The 16,310-nt window shown below is 42.2% G+C and overlaps 1 protein-coding gene across 1 annotated transcript in view; it reads right to left on the bottom strand.

Annotated features, from left to right (window-relative positions):
- The window catches only part of IGF2R (insulin like growth factor 2 receptor), a 123,754-nt gene that overhangs the window by 63,074 nt on the left and 44,370 nt on the right, over nucleotides 1–16,310 (bottom strand). The window contains exons 17-24 of the mRNA XM_054970116.1: nucleotides 13,073–13,188; nucleotides 12,264–12,426; nucleotides 10,818–10,991; nucleotides 8,685–8,786; nucleotides 8,085–8,186; nucleotides 7,470–7,623; nucleotides 6,427–6,591; nucleotides 3,755–3,898 (exon numbers count right to left, since the gene is read on the bottom strand). Of these exons, the coding sequence (XP_054826091.1) occupies nucleotides 3,755–3,898; nucleotides 6,427–6,591; nucleotides 7,470–7,623; nucleotides 8,085–8,186; nucleotides 8,685–8,786; nucleotides 10,818–10,991; nucleotides 12,264–12,426; nucleotides 13,073–13,188 (1,120 nt within the window). The remainder of the gene's footprint in view (nucleotides 1–3,754; nucleotides 3,899–6,426; nucleotides 6,592–7,469; nucleotides 7,624–8,084; nucleotides 8,187–8,684; nucleotides 8,787–10,817; nucleotides 10,992–12,263; nucleotides 12,427–13,072; nucleotides 13,189–16,310) is intronic.

Raw genomic sequence — 16,310 nt, 5'->3', positions numbered from 1 at the left:
AGAGGTCAGTAGAAATGTAAAGTATACCCCCCCCCCCCCCGCAAATCCTGACAAAACAGAGGTGATGCTAGCTGGTAAGACTGAGGCCTTGGAAGATATTTTGCTTCCCACAAGTGATGGGGTTCAGCTGACCCTTGGTCAGTTCTGGGTCTAAGGGTTATATCTGACCTACCATTATCACTAAGAAGCAACATGCTTTCTTCTTTCCACCTTAATTTCCCAAAGAACAGTTTCCTATCCTAATCTGGGAAAGCAGACCTATACTGTAATCTCAAGATCCAGAGGAGTTAGCCATGTTAGTCTGTAGTAGCAAAATCAGAAAGAGTCCAGTAGCACCTTTAAGACTAACCGACTTTATTGTAGCATAAGCTTTCGAGAATCACAGTTCTCTTCGTCAGATGCATGGAGGGCAAGAAGAAACTGGTCAGATATAGAGGAGGAGAGGGGAGGGAGGAGTAGATGCAAACAGCTCCTTCTGATATGGAGATCAGTTTGCTTCTGTAAAGGAAATCAGTTACTTTTGATAATGAGATAACCATTCATAGTCCCTATTCAGTCCCAGCTTGACAGAGTCAAATTTACATATGAATTCCAATTCAGCAGCTTCCCGTTGGATTTTGTTTTTGAAAGGTTTCTGTTGAACTACAGTGACCTTTAAGTCTTTGATGGAATGTCCTGGTAGATTGAAGTGTTCTCCCACTGGTTTCTGGATGTTGCCATTTCTAATGTCAGATTTGTGTCCATTTATTCTTTTGCGTAGAGGTTGGCTGGTTTGTCCAATGTACAGAGCAGATGGACATTGTTGGCACATGAGGGCATATATCACATTGGAGGATGAGCAGCTGTAAGAGCCAGAGACAGTGTAGTTGATGCCATTGGGTCCTGTAATTGCATTCCCTGGGTAGATATAAGGGCAGAGCTGGCATCTGGGTCTGTTGCAGGGCCTGGTACCTGTGCTGGTGACTCTGCTAGCCGATTCATGATTGTGGGTGAGAAGTTGTTTAAGGTTGGGGGGCTGTCTGTAGGCAAGGAGAGGTCTTCCACCCAGGGCTTCTGAGACAGAGGTATCATTTTCCAGGATGGGTTGTAGCTCACTGATGATACGTTGGATGGGTTTGAGCTGGGAACTATAGGTGACAACCAGTGGTGTTCTGCTGTTAGTTCCTTTAGGTTTGTCCTGGAGCAGGCTATTTCTGGGTACTAGTCTGGCCCTGTTGATTTGTTTCCTCACTTCATTTGGTGGGTACTGTAGTCCCAAAAATGCTTGTTGTGAATCTCTTAAGTGGGAGTCCCGATCAAGAGCATTGGAGCGGATACGGTTGTAACGTAAGGCCCCTATGCCACCAGCACACCCAGCTATTTACGGGACACCACTGACTTCCTCAGGAAAATACAGTCCATTGACAACCTACCAGATGACACCATCCTAGCAACCATGGATATGGAGGCTTTATACACCAATATCCCACATGCAGATGGACTGCAAGCCATAAGGAATATTATCCCAGACAAAACCACAGCACACCTCGCCACTGAACTTTGTCACTTCGTACTCACTCACAATTACTTCGAATTTGGTGACAGCTTATATCTACAGGTTAATGGCACAGCCATGGGCACACGCATGGCACCACAATATGCTAACATATTCATGGCGAACTTGGAGCAACCACTACTGAAACCACTACTATACTTAAGATTCTTGGATGACATCTTCATCATTTGGACCCATGGGAAGGAAGCCCTTGAGAGATTTCATCAGGACTTCAACAACTTTCACCCTACTATCAACCTGAGCCTGGACCACTCTACACAACAGGTACACTTCCTGGACACCACTGTACAACTACATAATGGACAGATAAATACCACCTTATACCGGAAACCCACAGACCGATACTCATATCTACATGCCTCCAGCTACCACCCTAAACATACCACTCGGTCAATTGTCTACAGCCAAGCCTTACGTTACAACCGTATCCGCTCCAATGCTCTTGATCGGGACTCCCACTTAAGAGATTTACAACAAGCATTTTTGGGGCTACAGTACCCACCAAATGAAGTGAGGAAACAAATCAACAGGGCCAGACTAGTACCCAGAAATAGCCTGCTCCAGGACAAACCTAAAGGAACTAACAGCAGAACACCACTGGTTGTCACCTATAGTTCCCAGCTCAAACCCATCCAACGTATCATCAGTGAGCTACAACCCATCCTGGAAAATGATACCTCTGTCTCAGAAGCCCTGGGTGGAAGACCTCTCCTTGCCTACAGACAGCCCCCCAACCTTAAACAACTTCTCACCCACAATCATGAATCGGCTAGCAGAGTCACCAGCACAGGTACCAGGCCCTGCAACAGACCCAGATGCCAGCTCTGCCCTTATATCTACCCAGGGAATGCAATTACAGGACCCAATGGCATCAACTACACTGTCTCTGGCTCTTACAGCTGCTCATCCTCCAATGTGATATATGCCCTCATGTGCCAACAATGTCCATCTGCTCTGTACATTGGACAAACCAGCCAACCTCTACGCAAAAGAATAAATGGACACAAATCTGACATTAGAAATGGCAACATCCAGAAACCAGTGGGAGAACACTTCAATCTACCAGGACATTCCATCAAAGACTTAAAGGTCACTGTAGTTCAACAGAAACCTTTCAAAAACAAAATCCAACGGGAAGCTGCTGAATTGGAATTCATATGTAAATTTGACTCTGTCAAGCTGGGACTGAATACGGACTATGAATGGTTATCTCATTATCAAAAGTAACTGATTTCCTTTACAGAAGCAAACTGATCTCCATATCAGAAGGAGCTGTTTGCATCTACTCCTCCCTCCCCTCTCCTCCTCTATATCTGACCAGTTTCTTCTTGCCCTCCATGCATCTGACGAAGAGAACTGTGATTCTCGAAAGCTTATGCTACAATAAAGTCGGTTAGTCTTAAAGGTGCTACTGCACTCTTTCTGATTATACTGTAATCTCAAGGTTAGGCTACAGTAATATGCTCTACATGGAACTGCCTTTAACACAGAAACTTCAGCTGATACAGAACACTGCAGCTCAATTACTACCAGAAATCAGATGATACATGTATATCACACCTATACTGCAGTCACTCTACTGATTACCAGTCAATTTCTGGGTTCAATTCCAGGTGCTTGTTATTAGCTATGAAGTTTTTCATGGGTTTGTGGAGTACGTTAGGCTAAGAGTATGTAACCAGCCAAAAATCACTCAGAACTTCATGGCAAAATTAGGTCTCCAAGATTCTACTCCAGTAATCTAACCACTATGCTAAACAGACTCTCTACTATAAGCAGTTAGCACAATTTCTTTGTCAATCAAAAGCTTCAGAAGCAGCTCAATTAAAATTTATCACCATAATATCATTTGAAACTGTCATTATGGCCTAGCCACTAACTACCAGTCTGATTTGCCATACATTGCCCATGGACTTTGGGAGGCCTGAGAGTTTGAACTCCAAACCTCCCGAGCACTCAGGTGCCTCACCCAAAGCTGTGACACAAAAGTAGTTAAATCAGTGGTGGCCAGAGAAACTGTACCATCTCTCCTGTACTTTAACACAGACCACCAGCAAACAGAGGAAGAGATTCAAGTGAAGGTATCAGCAGAACAGAGATATTACAATAGAGAGGGGGAAAACCCCCATATACATGGCCTGTTGTACTGGTAGACTCTGAACCAATTCCACTACAGAAATCATAAATTAATATGCTTACTGGGGCACCCATGTATGTAGGGAAGAGGTTTACAAATGTTCAAATAGAAAGTTCTTCTTTTTGCATCTTTTGAAGTATCCAAAGCAACCCACGGCTCACTGTCTTTGCTCAAGTCACTAAGGTCATATTCATTGCCAGCAGAATCTGAAAACCAAGAAGGAAGAAAGTTCGATTAAACACCCTCCAGCCAAGCAACTCCCACACTCATAGATTAGTCACTGTAGCCACCTACTTCTGAAGAGCATGATGTGGTTTTTTCATTTATGAAAGATTCACGTTCCTAATGAAGTGGCAAGTAGCTTCTAATGTCCCTCCACGGCAGCTTCACTCATTTGAACAGTCTCTCTTCCAGGTGCCAACCTGCACATGGTCTCAGATGCTTCACTAATGAGTTAGGGACCATAGACTTCACCACTACATAGTCTTGCATAGTATCTGTTGCTTTGAATATGTACTCCTATATACTACCTGTGCTTCATGTTATCTAATGTCAGTCCTAGAACTGATTATGTTCTGTTTCAGCAACTCTTCAACTCTGTATTGGATCCTTGCTAATGCTATGTCTTTGTAAAATTCTATGACATTGGTTATGGAAATGTCCTTGACACTGATTGTACTAATCTCACACTATGTAAGCTGCCTTGAGTCTCAGTGAGAAAGGAGGCCTATAAATGACATAAAGGAATAAAAACATGAATAAAAATAATGTAAGGTTAGTGAGTTGATCAAGAGGTTGTCAAGGAGAGACTAGTACAAAAGTTCTGATTTCACACTATTAGCCTCAGAGCCCCGGGACCCAAAGACCTCAGGGCTTTTCTTTCCTTCCCTCACTTGTGTCCCTGGAAATCAAAAGAGCGGCAAAAGTACCGAATAAGGCAACCAAGATGATTAAGGGGTTCAAGCATCTTTCCTAGGTAAAAAGGCTGAAAAGTCTGGGAAAGACAGCGGGGGGGGGGGGGGGCACAAAAGAAGTTTCAAAGTTATCCAAGGAATGGAAAGAACTTTTTCTCCCTCTGCCAACATACTAGAACTAGGGGGCACACAAAGATAAAGTTGATTCACGACAAAAGGAAATCCTTTAGTCAATGAGTGAGTAGAAATGTGGAATTCACTGCCAGAAGATAGTTATGGCCACAGATATAGATGGCTTTAAAGGGGGTTTAGAGAAATTCAGGGAAGACAGGTCAATCAGTGGCTACCAGCCATGGTAATGAAAAGGAACCTCCATATTCAGAGGCAGCAAACCTCTGAATACCAGTACCTAGAGGCAACATCAGGGGAAGGACTTGGCCTCTATTGCCCTGTTATTGGCCCTCCAGAGTAACTGGCTGGCCACTGTGAGAGACAAGATGCTGGACTAGATGGACCACTGGCCTGACCTAGCAGGGCTCTTCTTATGTTTTTAAGAGTAACTGGGTAGAAAGGGACTTTAGGACTCTACTGACTATGTCAATGGCAGAGGTTGGCTGTCCCCTACTACGATTATGGAGTGGTATGAACTTTGGCAAAAGGAGACTACTTGGCCTTCCAGAATAAAAGCACCAGAGACTGATAGCCCAACTACCACCATGCACAAACAACAGAAGAACAGTCCAGTAGCCACAAGATACAGGAATGAATGTCTTACTGACAAGTTATTCAAGCATAGAACAGAATTAAAATATAATTTAGCTAGGTATTTTACAAACATGTTATTTAGCTAACTAATTTACAAACAAGTTACAGTGCTACTGCTTGGAATGTTGAAACAAGCTAGCTCATTCCTTCTCAACATTTCTTCATCTTGGATCCCTGATGAGCAAAGGCTCAATGCAAAACTGCTGTACCTTGTTACATATGTTTACTACTGTCAATTTATAAGTTTAGGTCATCTAATAAACAGCAATGAAGAAAACAAGCAATCCAATTGTTCATATAAGCGATGTGTGGGAAGCTTTACCTATTTTTAAAGATGTCATATGTGCTTTTAATGAACCAACGATGAATAAAACAAAAGGGACACATAATTTTCATTCCCTAGAGAGTTCCACATTTCTCCCCTCACACTTTCACAATCTTTAATATGCTCTATTTGATCTTTAAAGCCCTAAATGGCTTGAGTACCTGAAGGACTGCCTCCACCCATCCCAACCTGCCCAAGCTTTTAAGATCAATTGTTGATGCTTCCTGAAGCAACCTGCAATATTTGAGGTTACGTGGGCCGGGACTCACGGGAGGGCTTTATCAGCTGCCACCCTCTAGGAAAGAAACTCCTTCACCAGAGATTGGCACAGTTTTCAGGCTTGCAGCAGGAGATGAAGAACCTCTTTGTTCCAGAAGACCTTTAAGCTGATTTAGCTGTTTGTTATTTTACTGATCTGTGATGTTTTAGTTGTTGGTAGTAGAAGATCTATAATAATATCTTATACCTTTTAGAACTGTTTAAACTGAGTGTCTCAAGACGAGGCAGAAAATCAACATATAGAACACACCAAAGGAGAAGTCTTTTTAAAAAGCTTATAAAGCATAACTGACTCACCGTTATAATACAACTCAAACATTAAGAGTCTAAAGCCAATTAGTTACGCAAACTCTCAGGTGTGTGTTTGGATACAAGTGCGTGCTCTGCATATTGCTCTATTAAAAATAGAATTGCTGCATTCTGGAAAACCTTCCTACTTCAGTTTACTTACCAGTAGTCTGACAGTCTACTGGGGCAGGCAGGCAGGCTAAGGCTGTATGAAACTCAAAGTAGGTATCAAAGCTTTGTGCAGAATTTTTTTCTTCATGCACAAATTTGAGTTCTCCAGGGTAGGAATCATTGCAGATGAAGGTCACAGTAAAACTATCAGCAGATCCTGAAGAGTGAAAATGTTTCAAAGAAAAATATCAAACAGCAGCTTCTAAATAAAAATCAAAGCCTTTTACCCCTTTAAAATTACATACACACTTGCCTCCCACATCCCTATTCTCATGACGCTTGCATCCATGTTAAACTGCTTAGTTTTCTGATTCATTTGTAAAATGGGATGGAATTAAATCAGGGTGTAAAAAGATGCATAAGGGGAATCAGCATTGTAATGAACTCTCATGCAGCTTCCAGAATGAGCCAAACTAGTGGCCAAAATGAATGCTGAATAAATGGCAGCACAACTGCACCACAGCCTTCCCAGCACTTCCCCCCCCCATGTCAAAATCCTTCAAATTAAAAGGGAAGGCAGTTATGGAACTCCTGAGGCTCATTACCAAGAGCCTACAAAAATTAAGTGCTGCTGTACCCTTCTGCAATTTAAGTGCACCTTAAAAAACTGTGCAGTGGCTACAACGTCAATGAGTACCAAGAAGACCTGGGTCCAAGCCCCTCAATCAGCCAGAGTCTGTTATGCAGATGAAGAGGTTACAATGGGAAGATGCCCATGCATGCTGCCCTAAGCAGCTGCTTGCAGGAAGGGAAGGAATAACAGTAATGTATCTTAACCTTAGCCCCTGGAGGGTTGACTGTCAAGCCCGGAGTTTACTAAACTCCAACTAATGTAGACAATCTGGACTTCCTAGGTTTGAAGGTGTAGCAGAAGCCTCCTAACCTAGCCTTCTCTAAATATGACAGCTAGCATAATATAGGCTACAGCTTGTCGGGAGGAGCTGAAATAAACCTCTTCAAATATTGGCACTGCAGCTTCAGTCATTAGTAGCCGATAGGGATAAAGCAGACCCACATAATTCCAAGGAAATTTACCAGTGTACTTAAGTGTCAGATATCCTTCTGTCGAGAGCTGAAGCGTTTTGTTCAGTTCCACCAAACGAATGCGTTTCAGATCGTGCGTTTCACACCCAGCGGCCGGACCACCACTAATCATCCCACAGTCTTTTGCAGGTCCACAAATATTTAACTATGAGATTCAACACATAGTACTTATTAGTTGTTCTGATCTCTCTTAGAGGGCCTAGCTTCTTAATTACAGACTGTCTTTTTTCATTCATTTATTCTTTATGCACTTGCCGCATTTTGTGTGTTGCTATCAATACACTTGCAAAGTGCCTCGTGGCGCCCTCTGAACTCATAACTACACATTATGTAATGTCTCTGTTTGCTAGCAAAAAAAAAAAAAGATTTAGAAGCCTAACACAGTTCTGGTTGTATTGCTTTTTAAACTTCATCGGGCTTTCTATCTGATCATTTGGTTTTACTAGACTTAAGGTTCTTTTTATGAACACGAATTAAGGAAATTAGTGCTTTGTATTTCTTGCTCATGAACTGCTGTTGACTTGGTAATTATACAGCAGAAAGGCATAAATCTTGGCAACATGAAGTTCTATATTTGGAATAGGAGAGAGGAAAAAAACATATTACCAAGTATGCCTTCCCAATGCCCATTGTTAGATATCCATTTTCTGATGCTAGTGATTCCAAGTTAAACTCATAGCCACTGTTGGGATCTTTTACCGAACAACTCTGCAAAAAAATTATAAAAGATCAGACAGGAAGAGAAGAGTTGTAACCAAAACTTAAACATTCAAGGTACTTTCACATTTGAAGCGCACAGGTTAAGGAAGAGACATCTTCCATATTGATCAGGTTACAGACAATGACACTGAAATCAAAGACTTAGACTAAATTACATAATGGCCACCCTTAAAGTAAGTTATGTGGATGGGTTATTATCACTTTGAAAATCTGTAGAATTCAATAAAAGGAGAATTACTGGTTACTGCAAAAGTTAACTCTCTGTAGTTAGAGAATAGGGGAGAAAGAGAAAGTGCTTTGGAAGTTACAGCCAGTTCTTGCAATTGTACATGTCGCAGACTATAAATTTGCTTTCCTCTAAAATTTGGTGGGACTAACTCCAAGAAAGCACGTACAGGCTTTGGACCGTAAGGATTCTAGATGACTTAAGCACATACAATATGTACAAAATCTACAAGATAGTCTATTACATTCTCTGCTCCTCACCTGAGAGTCTCCTTCTGTTACAGAGATTGGACAAGCAGCTTCTGTTTCCCACAGAAATGTTGCAACACATCGTTTAATCATCAAGAACCTTGGGCTGCTATTCTGGAAATACACATGATAAGGAAGTCAAGTCAAGCAACGCTCAGGACAACCCAGCTTCATAAAAACCACAAGGACTTACTCAGTTTGCTGCAATTTCTGCTACTATCATTCTGGGATATGTTTTCAACTGCTGATGCTGCAGTTTTTTAAAGAAGAGCATCTTTTTCACCTCAATGCCCTTTTGATATTTCACAAAATGTCATCACTAATGCAGTATACACAAACTAGTTCATACCAACAAATAACACTAAAATACATACTAAAGGACAGGGTCTGAACCTTCTAACTTACAATATCCCATTTTTGGATGTTTAAAATGCTGAACAAAACAGTTGAGTGGATTGGATCAAACTGTCTTTCAGTGTATGGTGTATGCCATGTAACCTACTTGATTACACTGGGCAGCCATTTAAGTAGACAAAATGTTCTCCCTCTTCAAGCAAACTTAACTAGAAATAGGTGAGTTAAGCTCTCCATAGAACTGCCCTCTGATAATCATGCTATTTGTTGACAAACTGGCAAGTACTTTTACCCTAAGGTTGATTTTGAGCTAACACCACTATGGCTTATCCTATGATGTTATCAGAAGTGCCATAAAGTTCTAGGGGTTCTCCTTTCTACCACCTCAACTTATATGTACTGCTGCAGAAGAATGATGTAGCAGTGCCCACAAGCTATTGAAAAGAGGGAAATTCTTGCCACCTCCTTCCTTCTTCTCCCAACACAGCAAATTGGACATGTGGTATCCATGGACCCAGTGCATTCTGGGAACTACAGGCACCAGCATGCAGCACAGGCTCCCAGTGCATTCTGAAATTTAGGATCAGTTCAGTTTAATCTGAAACTTGATTTCTGAACCTGGAAATTCCCCTTCTCTCAACTTATAAGTATTCCATTTGACGTTCTTGCCCAGCAACTAGTCCCCATGCCCCCTGGAAGGCCACTGTGACAATGGAGTTGAGAGATGAAACCACAACTCAAGAGACCAGCTGCCAAATCTCATCATATATAATCAGTAACATTCAAGCTATGCGGGGGGGGGGGGAGCAGCACGAGGTTCCAGGGAGTGAAGAGATCCTGAGGCAGGTGATTCTTTCATCGCCCACCAGTCACAACTTGGGTAGACTGAATGTCCCTGATGGCTGACTGTGGCTGATTCCGTGCCCCCTCCCCCCCGCCATGACTTAAAGCAAGGCATTTGGAAAAGTCTGTTGCTTGTTCCTTTGCTGCAAATTAAGAGGTGTACAAGGGGGAAACAATTTATGGTGCCAGAACTGACCACAGGCCAATAACCGCTCACCTTCGGTACACAGGTATTAGGCAATGCCCTTTTGTTTAAACAAAGACGACATCACAGGAAAACGATTGTAAAACACCATACTAAGGAGGATTAGTACAATTTAGTTTTTCCTACCTTTCCAGTACCAATACCAAGTACAGCCTGGATAAGAGCCCAATAATTATCAGAACCCCATCTAAAACTAGTTTATTCCAGGAAATGGCAAACCCAAATCCATTCCTATCACCTCAGTCATAAAAACTGTCAGACTATCCTCACAGATGAGCCATATGTACAGCATTTTTCAACTTTGAAAGTTTCAGTAATAAGATCTCTGGCATTACAACTGCAAACCATATCTAGAAAGATTCAAGAAAGAAGCCAGAATGTACCTACAAATGCACCTTCCCTTATATATTGACTGCCATTACATAGGGACTGCCAATCAGATTACCTATGAAGCCATAGGTGCTATTATGAGCTATCTGTTGCTTTAAATATGATCCTACGGAGTAGTTCTGTATAGTTTAATATTCCAGTTATTCCAATAGTTGAGTATTCCAGTCTCTGCACAGCATTTTTTCAACTGTTTCTTATTTCTGCTGGTTTAAATCTTTGCAAATTTTCTTTTTTATACTCATTATGTTTATTGAACTATCTGTTCTAACTCGCGCTGTATAATCTGCCTTGAGTCTCAGTGAGAAAGGCAGACTATAAATTATATAAATAAATAAAGCTGTTCAGTCACTTACAGTAGTACCCTTGGAGCAGATGAGATGGATTAGGGTTGTGAAAGGTACAGCCTGGTCATCAACACACAGAGATCCATTGGTATAGTTTAGGAGGATTCTGCCAGGCCTTTCGATAACTGGCCCTTGGCTGGCAATCCCAAGGTTGCTGATAGAGGTGTTTTCAGAGGAACCAGTCTAAAGGTAAAATACAATACAGAAAGAGAGTGTTTTCAGAGGAGAAAAGCCACATGTTCAGCCATGTTATGAGGACTAAGTTAAATTAAACTAGATCAACATCATAACAGTATTTTAAATACAGGGGCTGCTGTTCAAAAACCACTGACCAAAAGTCAGGAACGGGCCTGCTAAAATGGGAACGTGGGAACAAAACAGAGGAAGTAAGGAAACTCACACATTGTGAGTTTTGAGCCAGATTTAAAGGGTCATAAGAAAGAAAAATTAAAAATTCCTTTAAACAAAGGCAGAGATAAAGATGGATACATTAACGCAGAGGATGATATAAAAGAAAGTGAAGTTTAGCAAATACCAAAGACAAAATGCTCAACTGAACAAGGCAAGTTAAACAGAATGATCAAGTGGAAGTATATAATGAAAGTCAGTGAAAAAAGATCCTCAACAACTTTAAACATGAGTAGTAATTTATATATTTGACATGAACAGGGAAAGTAAATGACAAAGCATTTGTGTAAGCAGCATCTCCTCCAAAAGTAGGCAACAAGAACTCAGGAGTCATCACACCCACACCTCCAGAGATTACTTGTTTATTTTGTCAGTCAAAATGAGGACAAAGTTCACAAAGGGTGTGTTATTCCATAATTCCACGGAGGTTGTAGTGTTAGATTGCTGAGGCAAATACAGACAGGAGTCTTAGGGTACTTTATGAACTAACAATTTTATTCCAGCATTAATATTATGGATTAGAGACCACATATTCCAATTATTCTGTAAGAGGGGGGGGAGAGAGAGGAGAGGGAGAGAGAGAGAGAGAGACTGTCCCAAGATCATCCAGCAAGTTTCATGGCAGAGTGGTGCTTCAAACCTGGACCTACCTTTTGAAGACATACTGCTGAAAACTATTGAATATTGGCTGGAGATAGCATGGGTGACATGTCAGTGGTACGTTCTCTACCAATGCTCATCCACAGTTGAGCAGTTGGCAGAGGGACTATAATCTCTCCACTGACATTGCATCAGTTTGTTAAATAATCAGTAATAATCAGAAAAGGTATCGGGGTGGAGGAGAGACAGAGTGAGTGAGGGTGTTTTATATAGGATGGCTGCCTCCACACAATACTAAGAAATGATCTTAGTTAAATTTCCACAATATTCCAGAATATAGGACGACACTGAAAAGATCTGCATTTTAAGCATGACTACTTGGTTCTCTAATTTCAGAAATTGTAAGAATTTGTTGCCAATTTTTGGCATTATCTTGGAGATACTCACAGCATCATTCTTGTATGTCATTTCACAGACTGATGCCCGTCTATCACAGCCTGGGACTGGGTTCAAAGGGCGGCAGATATTTATGTAATATTTTTTGCGTGCACCCTCCTCTGAGTTGTCCATTGCAAACCAGTTTTCCTTTCTGTCTCCATATAATGATAAACTGCAATTGGCAAATGCATAGGTTGAGTTCTGATTTTGGTTCACAACAAAATAGTACAATTAGCAAAATTCACACAGAAGAAGAACAGCACTTGCTCACTCCTCCATGTGTGCATCCTCCTTTAACAAGCGTTCTAAAACATTACAAGTTACGCTGGCCAGAGACTTTGTTTGATTACGTCATAACAAAAGTGCAACAGTCTACGCCTCACCCGAGGTATACTGATGACTCTTTCAACCAGAAGTCCAACACAAACAACTATTAGGAATAACATTCCCTTCTCCTCTATGACTCACTTATTTCGAGTTTGTGGGGAACTGTGACAACATTGCTTATCTGTGCAGGAAAGAGTGGCATGCATTCAGCTACACAGTTTTGAAAACTAAAGCGCACATAAGCGCATCAGAAGACAGAACAATGATTTCTGCCAACTGACACCCCACCCCCCATGCTGTTCGAGGGTCTGCTGACCAGCAGGAGAAAATTTAATGTGGCTCAGTAGACTGTAGCAGCAGGAGGAAACAGGAATGTACAACTCACACATGAAAGCATTAAGTGCAAAACATACTTTGGACAGTAAGAACTTATGAACCAAGCACTTTCACCTATATTTTAAGGTTTACACGTATATTCTTTTGTTGTTTACCTTGAAAGATCATACTGCTCCATGGTTTGTGGATCTGTTACAACACATTCTATGGGTATCTCTGGACAAGCATAGCTAGTGTACCACTTGAAGTTGTATGTGAAATTGTCTTCCACCTAAATTACCATGACCACACAGAATTCAAAAAAGAAAGGAAGAATTAGCATGCCTGAAAGCTGACTAGATTCTCATGAGAGCAAGGAGGGGGCAATTTTTAACACCACCCCCTACCTCCAATGGGACACCTCCTATTCTCCCCAAGCTATTACTGGGAGTCACATGTTCTCCTGAGAAGCATTTCATGGTGTGCCTTGGGTTGCTGTGGGAGGGAGCAATTGATGAACATCTCCCTCTCCACCTTGCACCTGCAGAAAGCTAGGCAGGATCCCAACCCAATGGCTCATTAAGAAAAGGTGAAAGCTTTGATTTATAAAATGTGTTGTTTTGCTCTCGCATGAAGCAATTCAGTTTAAACTCTCAGTAACTGTAATCCAGAAAGTCCACTGAAATCCACTTGCTCGCTCACCCTTCTAGACAAGTAGTACTAATTCAGTGGCTCATGGAGAGCTGCATTCACAATTACCATCAACCAAAAGAGCCACTTACTTCCATTCCTGGCATGAGGACTGGTCCTCAATGAGATTTGTAGTTTACCCATTCCTCTGGTGGCAGCGGTTTCAAGGTGTGTAGGGAACTACCTGCCAACTACAAGCCCCAACAGGCAAAGGCCTTGGAACATGAGTCAGGCCTCACACTTGGAAACAGAGCTCAGAAGAGACACAGGAGGCATGTGAGAGAGGCTGAGAGCCGCATGTGGCTCCTGAGCCACTGAGGAGCACTGTTCTAGATAACACCATATTGTATTAGCTAACAGCAGTGTTCAAGAATCTTTGTACCTAAATTTCTACATAACTCCTCATCCCAGAAATGCAATCAAACTGATGCAAGCCCACGGCAAGGCTACTTTAGAGCAAACTAATCCAGAGTGTTCTGTGCCTTCCATCCACACTGAAATCTGCAAGGATGACTTTAGGCAAAGAATCAAGAAGAGACATGAGGTCCAACCTCTAAGCCTAAAACGCAACAACACACCTCTTCAGCACTGGTACCCCACTCCAAGTATTCTTGTGGAGGTTTAGGCCTCCACTGCACTGGACTATTAGAGGCTTAACTAGGAATCTGTCACCACAGCTTTAACCTACAGATTTTTGTTTTTAAAGTAAGTTGTAAATTGTCTTGCAAACCTGTAAGGAAAATGTACAATCAAGCCTTAAAATTCTTAAGATCACAGAACTTTAGTTCAGGCTCCGGGTCTTCGTAGCCCCAGTTCTGGCCTAGCCTGGGAAAAATGTGTTGGCTTGCTAATTACCACACCAGCAAGTTTCTGCTGTTAAGGGATTCAGCCTTGGGTATTTGGTGTTCTCAGTTCCTAATCAGTGCTCCCCTGATTTCTCACACTAGCAACGCCAATTAACTAAGTAAGCCCTTATTGGCTCTTAACCATGGGCTGACGTAGGCAGGCCAAGAAAAGAAGCTGTCTAGGGTTGCCAGCCTCCTGATGGTAGCTGAAGATCTCCCGGAATTACAACTGATCTCCAGGCCACAGAGATCAGTTCACCTGGAGAAAATGGCTGCTTTGGAGGGTAGACTCTATGGCATTATACCATGCTGAGGTCATTCCCCCCCCCAACTCTGCTTTCTCCAGGTTTCACTCCCCAAATCTCCAGGAATTTCCCAACCTGAATGTGGCAACCCTACCGGGCTGCCCGGTACACTGTAGAATCTCTCTATTCACTTTTGCCTCACCACCATGAGAGAGAAGATTTGCTTCCATGCCTTTCTACCATCAGGATGCCTTGAGCTGCATGGCATGGAAATGGACTCCTTTAATAAGCCTATTGGTAAGAACTTTCCAACTAAGAAGCCATGTCAGAGAAGCATGTTAGCCAGCTTTTAAGTATTTAGACAGACAGATGTTTAAGCTAGCGATAGTGTTATCTGTTTCGCTTGCCTACTGTCTGACTCGAGTGGTTTCTGCTCTGCAAATACTCAATAACCTATCATATTTTATTCAGCCTGTGCCAAAAGTTGCTTATTACACGTGAGAACTCCCTCAGAGTGAACCAAGAAGATGAAAAGCATCAAAAGAAACAGGAACAGAGCCTTTCCTATCTCCTAGGGGTCTTGGAGTGGCTATGGGTCAGTGCCCAAGAATGGGAACAGGAGGGCTCTGTCTCGTACAGAACCTTTAGTAGTTAGCTGGATATAAATATTTTAACAGAACACGGAAAACAGGATTGCACTTACCTGTAACTGTTGTTCACTGAGTGGTCTTCTGTGCAGGCATTTATGGAATTTGCACATGCACAAGCTAGCCACCAATGTTCTAAAGGTCCTAGAGGTGTGAGACACTCACCTAGTCTGTTTGCACTTTTCCTCCAGGCACAACCATAAAAAGTGTACTCTAAGCCACCGGTGCAGAAGGAAGGCAAGAAAAAAGAGCTCATGTGGGGATGAAGGAAGGAATGTGTACCTACACAGAAGAACACTCGAACAACAGTTACAGGTAAGTGCAATCTTGTTTTCATCATTGTCTTCTTCAGTCCCACATGGGAGATTAGTGAACTAACTTACCCAGAAGGAGGGTATGAAGCTCTTTAATGGAAGAGACTCTTAAGGATGGCCTTACCAACAGCTGGAGTCTGTCAATGGCATAATGTTTGATGAATGTGGACGGCACTGACCAGGTGGCCCCCTTACACAATTCAACTAGAGGGGTGCCAAATGTGAAGGAGGAGGAGGAGGAGGACTGAGTCCTGGTAGAATGTGTTCTTATGGGCAACAGGCATGGTTGTTTAGATTGTTTATAACAAGCGTTAATGAGCCACACTACCCAATTTGAAATAGGCTGTGTGGAGACTTTCTGGCCCTTTGGGGGCCCTTTAAACAGGACAAAGAGATTAGAGTCCTCTTGGAAAGGAGCTGTCCTGTCCAAATAGAAGCACAATGCACGTTTAGCATCTAGGGTGTACAGAAGAATACTGGTAGGACGATGTCCTGGTTCAACTGAAAAGCAGAAATGACCTTTGGCAGAAAAGGGAGGCTTGGACAGAGAACAACCATATCTGAAAACATCTTAATGAAAGGAGGGGTCATAACTCAGGGCTTGCAATTCACTCACCCTCCTAGCTGAGGTTATGGCCACCAGAAAGGCTGCTTTAGCTGTCAGTGCCTTAAG

This window comes from Eublepharis macularius, chromosome 1 (assembly GCF_028583425.1).
Source record: "Eublepharis macularius isolate TG4126 chromosome 1, MPM_Emac_v1.0, whole genome shotgun sequence".
In the NCBI taxonomy this organism is placed as follows: Eukaryota; Metazoa; Chordata; class Lepidosauria; order Squamata; family Eublepharidae; genus Eublepharis; species Eublepharis macularius.
This window is presented reverse-complemented; position numbering and strand designations above follow the sequence as displayed.